The 13,052-nt window shown below is 36.8% G+C and overlaps 1 protein-coding gene across 1 annotated transcript in view; it reads left to right on the top strand.

Moving 5' to 3' along the window:
• Positions 1–13,052, top strand: part of TRDN (triadin) — a 338,537-nt gene that overhangs the window by 116,305 nt on the left and 209,180 nt on the right. Inside the window, exons 11-12 of the mRNA XM_077752724.1 lie at positions 1,449–1,508; positions 2,571–2,630. Coding sequence (XP_077608850.1) covers positions 1,449–1,508; positions 2,571–2,630 — 120 coding nt within the window. The remainder of the gene's footprint in view (positions 1–1,448; positions 1,509–2,570; positions 2,631–13,052) is intronic.

Genomic DNA, 13,052 nt, shown 5'->3' with positions numbered 1-13,052 from the left:
TATCTTTATTCAGAATTTTAAACATGATTTGCATATTAAATATGCATAAACCTTTAGGAAAAGGCAAAGTGGAATTCAATTGGTTTATTTCTAACTCTGAAACTATCAAAATCAGGTTTCTTGACTTTCTACTTCTGACTGGGCAGCTGTAATGGCACACTGCAGACACATTTAGACAGAGTGTGAATATCTTTCTCCCTACGACACTAGCTTATCTCTAGGAGTCTTGAAAAGGGGTTCTTTATAAATTATACTTCTAACACTGAAAGTGTTGTCTTTGATCTTGTAGGTAAAAAATCTCTATACCTAAGGGAATGAATTAATTCCTATATTTAATGAGATGCAGTCATTAGTAGACAACTTCAACATTCATACTGGAACTATGCATTGGATTTCTTCATCACAATAACCATCTCATAATAGCTCTGGGTAATGAAAATCTTTGAATGCTTGGCATCTATAGTGTGATGAGAGACAAATGACAGATACAAAGGTGCTTCAAATATAAGGTAAATAGCACTACTCATTGAGGATAAAAATTAGTCAGTTTCCAACATTAATCGAACTTATAGCTGCCTCAAACCTAGAAACACCGAATGTTCCATTTCAACCACTTCTACATGACTTTTTTATTTGAAATGAGTACACTTACCAGAACAATGTCCAGAGATGACCAGTTGTTAACATGGCTATGGCTAGGCATTTGAGGTTCCCTCTGCTCCTCAGATTAAGACTTTCTCAGATCTCTGAAAAAGAACTCCTTCATGAAGAAGGCCAGAGGCACCACATGCTGTTCTGTGTGGAACCCAGGCTCACTACAAACCTCTGGGTGCAAAGAGTGTGAGCAGCCTCATTGACACAACCACTCAGAAAGGGCAGTGGAACGTATGTCCTCAACACACTGCCAGACAGATGTCACCAGACTCCAAATGCCTGCTGACAAGAAGCAGATTTGACAAACGGTTAAATCAAAATAGATCTCACTAATGGCCTCATGTACTATTTCTAATGAAACTGAACATATGAAAAGAAAACAAACAAAAAAAAACCTATTGTTTTTTTTTAGTTTACCTTTAGTATCTTTCCCAGACATGATATTTTTATTTCATATATTAATAGCTTACTTTAGGCTCCAAACAATTGCTTGGTTCAGAAAGCTCAAAGGATCTTGTTCATTATTTATAAACAATATTAGCAACCAACAATTTTATGCATTTACTGTGAGCCAGGCACTGTGCAGAGTGCTTTGTAAACATTATCTAACTTTGAGGGGAATACTATTATTTTACAAATGAGGAAAATAAGGCTTAGTGAGATTAAATCACTTGCTCAAAGTCACAAAGCTATCTGGAGGCAGAAGTGACTTCACGGTAATCCTTCATTCAAATCTTGGTTTTTCCTTTGTACTACATTTTCCTGAAGGAAATAATTGCAACTTTCTTCTCTAGAAAAAGAAGAGGAAAAGAAGAAAGCTGAGAAGAAAGTGACTTCTGAAACAAAAAAGAAAGGTGAGCAATTTAAAAACTAACACAGAAACCAATTAATATCCCTTTACAATGCTACTTGTAAATCTCTTGTTTACTAGGAAAGATATTCTCTTAATAATTTTATTGTTATTTCTATTAATAGTCTTGAAATTTATAAATATTCCAAATAAGGTTGAATTGATAAATTTTTAAAAAGAAAATTCATGTCTAAACACTTTTACAAATTGTTACAGATTGAATTTTTTTCTTACTGAGAAGTGGTACTCAATTCTCTCTCATCCAGTACATTTGACTACAAATACAAATATGAAATTCCTATTCAATTCATTCAGTTTAATAAAAAGTTGTCTATCAAAAGGGCAACTATTGAATGTATATGAAAAAAAAACCATAGTTGATTGATAAACTGTATTTTGTTACTTTAAAAAACTTTTTAAATGTTTATTTATCCTTGAAAGAGAGAGAAACAGAATGAGCAGGAATGGGGCAGGGCAGAGAGAGAGGGAAACAGAGTCCAAAGCAGGCTCCAGGAGTCCAAAGCAGGCTCCAGGCTCCGAGCTGTCAGCACAGAGCCCCACGCAGGACTCAACTCACTAACTGTGAGATCATGACCTAAGCTGAAGTCGAAGACTTACCCAACTGAGACACCCAGGTGCCCCTATTACTTTTAGACAGTTGTTTTCAAATAGTGCATCTAGAGTCTCAAATGAGCTCCAGAGATTTTTGAGCTTCTGACGTGCTTCCAGTGGCTTGATAGTCCAGAGAACTTTCAATATATTCATTTTAATGTCCTTTAGAAAAACTATTGAAGTATAACAAAATTGATAATGGCATCTAATGTTTCCATTGTCATGAAAATTTTCTTTTAGAGCTTAGCACAGATTTTTTCCCTTCCTGAGGAGAAAACACACCAGAGCCCCTATTCCATTAGGAAAGTGTTAGTTCGCTCATATTTAACACGACTATGGCACAGATTTAGGATTACTCTATAAAAGATGAGTTGGGTCCATAATGGCAGTCATGTGTGCCCCGAATTATATAAGAATTACACAGACACCTACAATTTTCTCATTTTGTTACCAGAAAAAGAAGATGTCAAAAAGAAAACTGACAAGGAAACTGCCATCGATGTCCAAAAAAAAGGTATTGTACTTTGTTTCCTTAGTCAAATTATGTTCACGATGTTTGTTCGTGGAAGAATTTGGGGCAATGTAAACAAACTGGAATAGATACTTAAATCTGTGCAAGTGCAGGCTGTCAAAGCAAACTTTGTTCTGGGTGAAATTAAAAGTGCAAGGAAGGCTTTATTCAAGGCTGTTACAAAAGAGGGTAGAGGCCACAACTCACTCTGAACTCAATTTCACTGAAACGAAGAGCAGGAGAGTTGTTAAGAGCTGCAATTGGGTGGAGGGTTGTAGGCCACATGTGTGCAAATGGGCCTGACTCGAAGCAAAAGTAAACTGTTTTCTCAACTTCTGGACACCAGTGCGGTTTTACAGCTTGGAGCAAGGCACTCAAAGGAGTTAGATTCTTAACTATCCCACAGAAACTGGGAGACTGAAGTACTATTGTTCTTGATGATTACATTTCAAAGGGATGTCTTCTTGCTCCCTGAGAAAGATATTCTTGAGTTAGAAAACCAGGAAAGAGCCTTTTGAAAAGACTTCTGTCTGAAAGGAGCAGAGAACGAATTTACAATTACAAGCCTTCTGAAGTAATTGCTCTAAGAAAAGAGAGGGCAAGAGCCTAAGGTCAGAAAGAAGCCTGTCTAAAGTTTAGTGAGGCTGAAGAGAACTTTAAAGCCATCCTGGTGAAGACATAATGAAATTGAGAAGAGCTACGTAGTATAATAACATCACTTTACAAAGCTAAGAAGCTCAGAGAGAGTAATGCAGACCATTAAGAAAGAGCATTGTTCAACAGCTTAGATTTTTGCTTTATACTTAGTCGTGCTTTAATTCTTGTTCAGACATGAATACCGGCTTCTATTCGGGTTAAGCTTAAGTCTAGGTGAAAAAGATAGTTGTCTCATATTATGAGATATTATGGCTTGGTGTTAACTGTTCTCACCCTAAATATTTCCTCCACTGGTGTCAGTGATGCTTGAAATTCCACCATTAGAGATACTCCATTCTGTTGAGTTATGAAGGAATTGTCCTCTATTAAAATGCAAATCTCCTAGGCCTGTGTGTATGGGGTAACAAACTAATTCTTCTCCGTATTAACACTTAAAGTGAATGAAATTTCCAGATCCTTTCTGTGTAATAATAAGCTGGAAACAATGCCCTCGAAAATGAAGCAGTAGGTAAGCTTAAATAAAGGAGAGTTTGAAGAGAAAGCTTCAAGTTAGGCTATTGTGTGGAGGCAGAAGGACTGGATGGCGTCAGTGAAAACCTTTTTCTTTCTATGAAGTGTATAGCTTATGTGGGAGGGCAAAAGGTGATGCTGAAAGATTCTGAAAAAGAGGACCTTTGAATACCAAATTAGATAACTAGTTAGTAGCAAATAGGGATTGCAGGAAATCCCCATCATCATGGTATAAGCAGGGTAAAAATAATTGTAAAAAATTAAGAGTTGCATGATTGTATGATTCATGAAATGTTCAAGAAGAAAACTCCAGGTGTTCTGTGAGTCTGAGTACTGATTGCCAAATCTTTTACTTTGCATTCAAATTTTTGTTATTAAGAGTATATTATTATAGAATCCATTGTGTTATTGAACATTCCTTCAGTTTGATTTAAAACTTTCCTTATGCCCCTGGCGAAATATGTACCTTATCATAAGAAACAGAAAGTGCACCTCTTACACCGTTGGTGGGAATGTAAACTGGTGCAGCCCCTCTGGAAAACAGTGTGGAGGTTCATCAAAAAATTGACAATAGAACTCCCCCATGACCCAGCAATAGCACTGTTAGGAGTTTGCCCAAGGGATACAGGAGTGCTGATGCATAGGGGTACATTTATTCCAATGTTCATAGCAGCACTCTTTGGTTCAATAGCCAAAACATGGAAAGAGCCTAAGTGTCCATCAGCTGACAAATGGATCAAGATGTGGTTTATCTAGACAATGGAAAACTACATGGCAATGAGAGAGAATGAAATCTGGCCATTTGTAGCAATGTGGTTGGAACTCGAAGGTGTTATGCTAAGTGAAATAAGTCAGGCAGAGAAAGACAGATACCATATGTTTTCACTTATAAGTGGAACAAGAGAAACTTGACAGAGGACCATAGGAGAGGGAGAAGGGAAAAAACAGTTAAGAAGAGGGAGGGAGGCAAACCATAAGAGATTCTTAAATACTGAGAACAAACTGAGGGTTGATTGAGGATGGGGGAGTGTGGGGAAGAGGAGAAAATGGGTGATAGGCATGGAGGAGGGCATTTGTTTGGATAAGCACTGGGTGTCATATGGAAACCAACTTGGCAATAGACTATAATTTAAAAAATAATAATAAAAGAAAGGGAAAGTGCAATTCTGACTCTATGGTGATACTAAGAAATCAGTTGTTTGGGTCAGTGTATCTATGACATAATTGGTCACTAAAGGGAAACAAAGTTCTCCTTTCTGGGCCATCATTTTTACCAAGTATTTGCAGAAAGAAGTTTTGAATTGAATTGTAATCTCCAAAATATTTGTCATATGTTTGCAAATGCAAAATCAGAAAAATACTTTGGGCAAAACTCAGTGGCGTGTGTGGTCGTTTTGGTTTGGTTTTAGTTTTCTAGGAGAAAGGCAACATGCCTTTATGGATGGTGAGTGATGGGAAAATTTGATATTTCTCTGCTACTGGAGACCTGTGTTATTAACCCAGCAGTCATGTCAGAGTGAGGTTATGTTCCACTGGCGAGAGAACTGATTATGCCAATATCACTCCCCACAAGGTCAGGCTCATCCATTCGTTGCCTACAAGGCCAGTGCTCCTGTGCTCATCCACTGAAACAGAAATAACTGGGTGGGTGCTCTGCATACCTGGGGAGGCTGCTCAACGAGGGTTGAAAAGCAAGTTTGTCCTTCTTAGAACCTTCTTTTCTGTGTGTTTGCTTGTTATGTTTACTTTCGATGACACAAAATACTGTTGGCTCCTTAAAATTAGTTCAACTTCCTAATGGAAATAGGTGTAAATTGTTTGTTTATAAGCTCTTAACCCTCCAATACTCAAAACTCTGTGTGTGTGTGTGTGTGTGTGTGTGTGTGTGTGTGTGTGAGAGAGAGAGAGAGAGAGAGAGAGAGAGAGAGAGGGAGAGAGAGATGGATAGAGACACAGAGTTTAAATTAATGCTGGTTTATAACTCTTGGTTTTTTTAGAGTTTAATAATTCTCCAACTGTATTTTCATGTGAGAAGCAATATGGTTTAAAAACAGCCAGTTTGAAGTGTGACAGTAGTAATTTCTAGAGATAATGAGAGAAATTGAAAATAACCTGAAATCTTGAAGAGCTGGGGCACATATGTCATTTCTTCCTAAAATAGTCAGAGGAATATAGCAGAGTGTATGATGTCACTACTCTAGCCCCAAAGAGTAGAAAATTTACAAGACATAAGATATACCTACATACTTATGGGATTTACCATGGAATTTTATTATATTTATAATATTATATATATATTGACTTTTGTATTATTTACATTTANATATAAAGTTACTTATATATTATATTGTTCTTTTATTTTATTACATGCATATTTTATAATTATATAGATGCAAATGAACCTAAGACATAAATTCTGTGATAAATGAGCCTCTACTGTCTGAAACTGGTAAATCACACTTTGCAAATGATCTATGCTAGGGAAAATGAAGGTGGGATTTTACACAATATAAAATTTCCCCTTCACAAACTAATAATGGTTGAAACAGGGTAATTAATTGGTGCATCAGGGTTCATTATAATAATCTCTTGTTTTGTATATATTTCAAATTGTCCTGGTAAAAACAAATCTGTGCCACTTGTGAAATGGCAAAAGATAATCACCAAGATATTTTTTTTAATGTTATGAGGTAGGTCTGAACACCATGAAAAAAACAGTCAAGAAAGGAATAAAAACCTTTAAAAAAAAAACACCTCCCTGTGTTTCTATGAGACTTCAGTGTTAGACACACAAACCACTCCAGGAAGACAAGCGAAGGGCTTTCATCCAAGAAAGCAGACGCACAGCACGGTTGTTGGAAGCGCCAGGAGAACACTGAAATCGAGGGGCTGTTACTGGACTCTTGAGCACCAGGGCCTGTCTGTTGGTCAGGAAGCTGCTTCAGTCATCAAACCTGCCTCCTTTTAACACCCGCAAACTAGATCCTGGAAATGTTGAGGCCAGCCTAAGCAACAGACTCACGTCAGAGTGACCTGTGCCAAAACGCATCTGCTTCTCAGTCTCCTGTAGGTGTACCTAATTGGTAGAATTAAATATATTGCAAGTGAGTCTGGAAGATGCAGGTTTTTGGCATTCCCTGTTTGCCAACTGGAAGGAGGATTAAATGAAAGTTGAAAGAGGGTATCCAAGGTATCTATAATAAAGATGCAGAAATGCTTTATAAGATAAAACTCATGTAATAAGAGAAGGTTTTTGAAGGCCTGAATTGCACAAAGATGGCTCAATCAAGCAACATGATAAAAATGTGGAAATGTAACATGCCCGTAAGACACACTCAGATGTAGTTTGTGTTGTTCTTTACCTAAACTGTAGATAAAAGAAGCATGTACGTTCTTCCTCTCTTTATTTCACAAAGTGGTATTTTTGAAGAAATAATGTTCTTAGTGCTTGATGAGATTATAATGGTTAAAAAATTAACAAGTTGCCTTTCCTTGTAATGAAACAATTATAACCTGGAGAAAAAAAACATAAACCAGGATAGAATAAGATCAAAACTATGATTCATTTCTCTCAGATTGGCCTTTTGGAGTTATAAGTTTTCATAAGTTGGGGGGATTTAAATTCATTACCACCCTATAATGTTTATGAGCCTATTAATTATGAAGATAATTTGACTTGATAACTGATAGATAATGGTGTAAAATGATTAAAATGATGCTTCATTATCACACTTTGCAATATGACTTTTTTCCCAAAAATTATCTGAATATGAGTGTAAATCACAAGAAAGATCCTGAAAAACCAAACTAGGTTTCTGGAATAGCTGCTAGAAAAGGGCAAATTCACTCATTCATGTATTCTTGCATGCATTCTGGTAGGAAATATTCACTTAATGTCTACTACATACCAGCCATTGTGCTAGGTGCTGAGTACACACAGAAATGGATAAGTGAAGATAAACCCTAATGGAGTGTACATTTTGATAAAGGAGGCACACAATGGACACAATGTCTATAAGTCCAACCTGGGATAAGGGCCATAAGAGAAACTAATCTGGGGCAGTGAGAGAAAGCAATGAATGGGGATATGAAGCTATTTAAATAGATAAGCTTGTTAGAGCAGGTTTTTCTAAGAGATAACATTTAAAGTTTATTTATTTATTTTGAGAGAGAAAGAGAGAGTGTAAGTGGGCAAGGGCCAGAGAGAGAGGGAGAGTGAGAATCCCAATTGGCTTCATAGTGTCAGCATGTAGCCTGTGACAGGGTTTGAGCCTATGAACCGTGAGATCATGATCTGAACCAAAATCAGAAGTTGGACACTTAGCCAAAGAGCCACCCAGGTGCCCCTTTAAGAGACAACATTTAAATTGGAATCTGCTATATTGGCAGGATCTAGCCATTGATGTGTGTATCTTTATGTGATGTGTGAATGTGGTCTGTGTGTGTGCATGTGTGTTTGTGTATGTGTGCATGAAAGATGTATATGTGTAATATGTGAGAGATGGAGTACAAAGCTTCAGAATATGTAGGGACATATGTAAGGATTTGTATTTATTAAAAGTATAATAGGAAACACTGGAAGAATATTAGCAGTGTAGAAAAACATTCTCATTTATATTTTACACAAATATATACTCATTTTGATAATGGGTTAGAGGGAGAAAAGAGAAGAGGTAAGCCAATTAAAAGATGGTATCATTTATTGAGATGGGGAAGCCTATCTGAGGAACAACTGTGAAAGAAACAATCGAGAGTTTCCTCTTGAGTATGTTAAGTTTCAAGTGTATATGACAAATCATTCACATTTTATATCAGGAACGATTTTAACTGTTTTATTATACTAACTCATTCAATCTTTATAATAAATGAAGAAATAAGATGTTCTATTCTTCATTATAAATTGAGTAACCTAAGACACAGAAAGCTTAGGTAACTTGCCCAGCGTCACACAGTTAACAAATGGCAGGGCCAGGATTTTAACCTATCTACTCTACTCTGAAGAGGCAGTTAAATATATGGGTCTGGATTTCAGAGGGGATTCTGAAGTAAAGCTACAAATAAAGAAATCCATATAGATCATAGTTGTTTCTCTGGGAATAGATGAGATTACCCAGAGAGATTGTGTCAAAAGAAAAAGAGAGTAGAATAGAGAACCAAGACTTGTGGAATTCCAACATGTAGAGATAAGATAATGGAAAATAAAGCAAAAGAGGCTGAAAGAAACTGCTGGAGAGATTAAAGGAAAAGGAAAAGAGTTTGGTATTAGAGACATTTCAGAAATGGATGTTTCAAGAATCACAAAGTTATCAGCCTTGTGAATGGTACTTAAAAGCTGTGACAGGAGGGCAGGAAAGACAAGAGCACTTTCTATGGAGGGAAGGAATAAAACCAGATTGCAGTGGAGGTACAAAAATGAAGAGGAAAGCAGTGATTTTTTAAAAATTGTGTCTGTATAAAAGAGTAAAGTTTAGTATTGTTAGCTTTGTTTTGGGAGGTAAATTTAGAGCCTGTGGCCATCAACACAATGTGAGAGACTGATGCTCAAAGGGACAGGGTATAAGTGAAAGTCGAAGAGATAATTGAGGATTCATTGTCTGATGAGCACATGGGTGAAAAAATAATCTGCTTTGTTTGAGATAATACCACAGACACTCCAGTAGTAAAGACTTTGTGTTTTCAAGTTATGAAGAAGAATCTATCTAGACTGCCTTATAAAAAGAAGCATGCATCTACAAGGTATACAGTGTAAGATTAGGCAACCCTGGTGATAACATTAAAACTCCAATAATAAATACATTCTGAGTTGAAAGCCTTGGTTTTAGAGAAAGACATATCAAAAGGTCCTTGATGCTCACTGAATAGTAAAGGATAAGTTTGTGAAATGTACCTTAATGTCTATAAAGAATTATTCATTCATAAAAAAAAACAACAACTCATAAGGCTTGTGTTGTTTGAAAGTATCCAACCATACCTATTTCCATAGAATATTTTCAATTATTGTTTGAGGCAAATACAGTTAAATTCTGCACAAACTAAAATCTTTGACTATTTGATTTCTCTATATAAGATCTACTTTTGTCATTGAGAAATTGTAAATGATACTTCGCAGAAGTTTATAGCTTTAAATATGTCATTAAGTTTTATGCCTACCAGACATAGGATAGCATCTATTTTACTTCATGAATCTTTTGTAATAGATTGTTCTAGCTACAAGAGCTCAAAATAATTTACATGGCAGATTGCAGACCACTAAAATAAATTTATATGTAATTAAAAGTAACTTCCTTGAAATATATATGTACAGATAAAGATAATACATAGCATCTTTCAAATGTTTTTGCTTTTGAGTTTTAAAAGTTTAAAAGAACAAACTTCTATTTTCTAGACTTGTATTTTGAGATGATTAAATATACGTGCTTATGCTCACTCCATCTCTTCCTCTACATGAAAAACACTTGGTTTTAGAAAGTTATGTTATATTTGAATTTTGTATTGTATGACTTAATAAACACATCAGCTAAATATTATTTGTTAAACACTTTGAAACCTAGATTAATTTTTTCCAGAGTTCTATAAATTTTGTAGTAATCTACTAGCTAGTATCAAGTTACAAAAAACAGATACTTCACACACTTTTGTGTGATATCCAGGCAGTTATATTAATACATGCTCTAAATGAAATTATTAAAGAATTAGTTCAGGCAGGTAAATAATGGGAAATCTGGCACAAATAGACTGGATCTAATTAATAATTCTCAGCCTTGACTTAGAGGTGCTCTGTAATTACAAGGCAAAAGTATATTCCTTTAAAATTAGCATTTTGTTCCCAAATAGATCAGGTTGCAAGTCTGAGTTCAGATGATGGCAGCTTGACTGTATTAAAAACATTCACAATGCTTGAATTGCCCAGAAGCCAAAAGGATATATTTTCAAGTGTTTTGTAATCATAGAAATGTAAGACAATAGTTGCTTATTCTCTAGAGGTAAAGGGATTTTGTAATGGGATAATACGAGAATGTCTGCTGACTTGTTACTTAATAATGATATCTTTGATTACCTCTTATATCACATCTCAATAAGCAGGATAGAGCTAAACTGCTTCAGAAAAGGTGAGAGAGAATTAATATCATGCCATGTTGTGGGATCTCTGTGATAAACCTCCATGTTCTAGCTTTTGGTTTCAACAATACAAAAGTGTGTTTGGGTCCAATACAAACACAGGTAAATGCATTTACATTGTTTTTACTATTTTATTTTATTTACTTTATATTTTATATTTTATTTTATTTTATTTTATTTTATTTTGAGAGAGAATATGAGCACAACTAGGAGAAAGGGGCAGATGGAGAGGGAGAGAGGCTCCATGCACACTGTGGAACCTGATGCAGGGCTCAGTCCCATGATTGGGAGATCATGACCTGAATCAAAATCAAGAGTGAGATATTCAACTGACTGAACCACTCAGGCACCAAGTCATTTTGATTTAGAAAAGAATTTAAGAAGAGTAGTGAACATGGTGGAGAAGTGGGGGAGCCAAATTCGTTTGTCCCTCAAACACAGCAATATTGAGGTTGGAAGACATAATTCCAGGAATCCAGGCTACAGAGTGATGGAAATATCTCGAGGGGCCCATGAGGACAACTTGGTAGGCCATAGGTGTGTGATTGCAAACTGGGAGAGATAAAACAGTGGCATAGGCATGGAGGGGGGGATCCCCTTCTGTGGAGAGACAAAAGGAAGAGAAAGGAGGCTGTGGAAGTGTAGGATTGTACTTGGACACGAAAAAAACCACGGACCAGGGAATGGAGAAAGAACCAGTTTCTAACATGATCCAGGGTTGCAGGTCTTTCACCAGACTGGGGCTGGCTGGCCTGTACACGTGCCTAGGGAGGAAGGGAGCCAGCCCAGGGCTCGGTAATGAGCTTAGAGGAGCAGTCGGAGAGAGTAGTCCCCTCCCATGAGTGTTGTTGGAAGAAGGTATATAGCCTCTCCAAGGACAAACGACCCTGCAGGCGCTTGCCATCCAGAGGCTCTTTGTTGGCTGCTGGGTGGAGTCGCATTACCCAGGAACCAAGGCGCATGGAGTGGGATCCTTTAAGACATTGGAGTTTGAAGCCCAGCTGAGCACCTGGAGGTGAGGAAGATGGTGGAGCTGGACAAACCAGCCTGCTCTCACCCACGCAGCACTGTGAGGAAGGCCTGAACAGTGGTCTGGGACACCTAATCTGGGAGGAGAGACAGGTGTTGCCATTTTTCTCCCTATCACCAATAAGGAAAGGCTTCAGGGAACAAGACAGAGGTCCCACAGTGGAGGTGGCATCTGCCTATACCAAACCACGCCTCAGTGCCTGGTAACTGCATATCTAACAGAGCAAGATTGATACTGACTGAACCAGACAGCCCCTCCTCCAGACCGACAGTCACCAGTTCCAGGGCACTAACAGATATTAGTCCAGAGGTTTTGCACTTTCTGATTTGATTTTTGATCAATTCTTATTTTATATACTTTCTATATATATTTTTTTCTTCCTTTTATTTCTTCCCTTCTCTATTCTGGTTGGTGGTTTGTTCAAGCAGACATTTTAAATCTATTCATTTCACACCTTTTCTGTAACTCCTTTATTTTCCTCTCTCTCTCTCTCTCTTTCTCTGTTTCTCTGGATTAAGCTGTATAGTTTCTCTGATTCAATGACTGGTCGATTTATTTTTTCTTTCATCCTTTCTTTTTCCCTGCCCTTGTTACTTCTCTCTTTGTATGGGATAAGGGATATTCCATCACCACCACCACCATGCTTTTTAAACTTTTTTCCGGGTTATTTTAATGAACAAATCAAAGCAGACATGGTGGAAGGTCCAAACCACCACTACGAGTAGGGAGATAAAACAACCAGAGTCACAACAACAGAGAGCATGCAACACATTCCAAAAACACCTCCCAATTTCGAGAATTGCTCAAAACTTATATAAAAATACACCTGATCAAGAATTCAGAATAATGATCTATAAGATTAATATCTGGTCTTGAAAAAAGCATAAAAGACAAAAGAGAATCTATTACTGCCGAGATCAAGGAACTAAGAAATAGTCATGATGAATTAAGAAAGGCTGTGAATGAGGTGCAAAATAAACTAGATGCAGTGACAGCAAGAATGGAGGAAGAAAGGGAAGACTAAGTGAAATAGAAAATAAAATTATAGAAAATGATCAAGCCGAGGAAAAGAGAGTTAAGAAAATACTAGACCACAAGGAGAAAATTAG

The sequence above is a fragment of the Crocuta crocuta genome, unplaced genomic scaffold (genome assembly GCF_008692635.1).
Source record: "Crocuta crocuta isolate KB4526 unplaced genomic scaffold, BGI_CrCroc_1.0 scaffold230, whole genome shotgun sequence".
Taxonomy (NCBI): Eukaryota; Metazoa; Chordata; class Mammalia; order Carnivora; family Hyaenidae; genus Crocuta; species Crocuta crocuta.
This window is presented reverse-complemented; position numbering and strand designations above follow the sequence as displayed.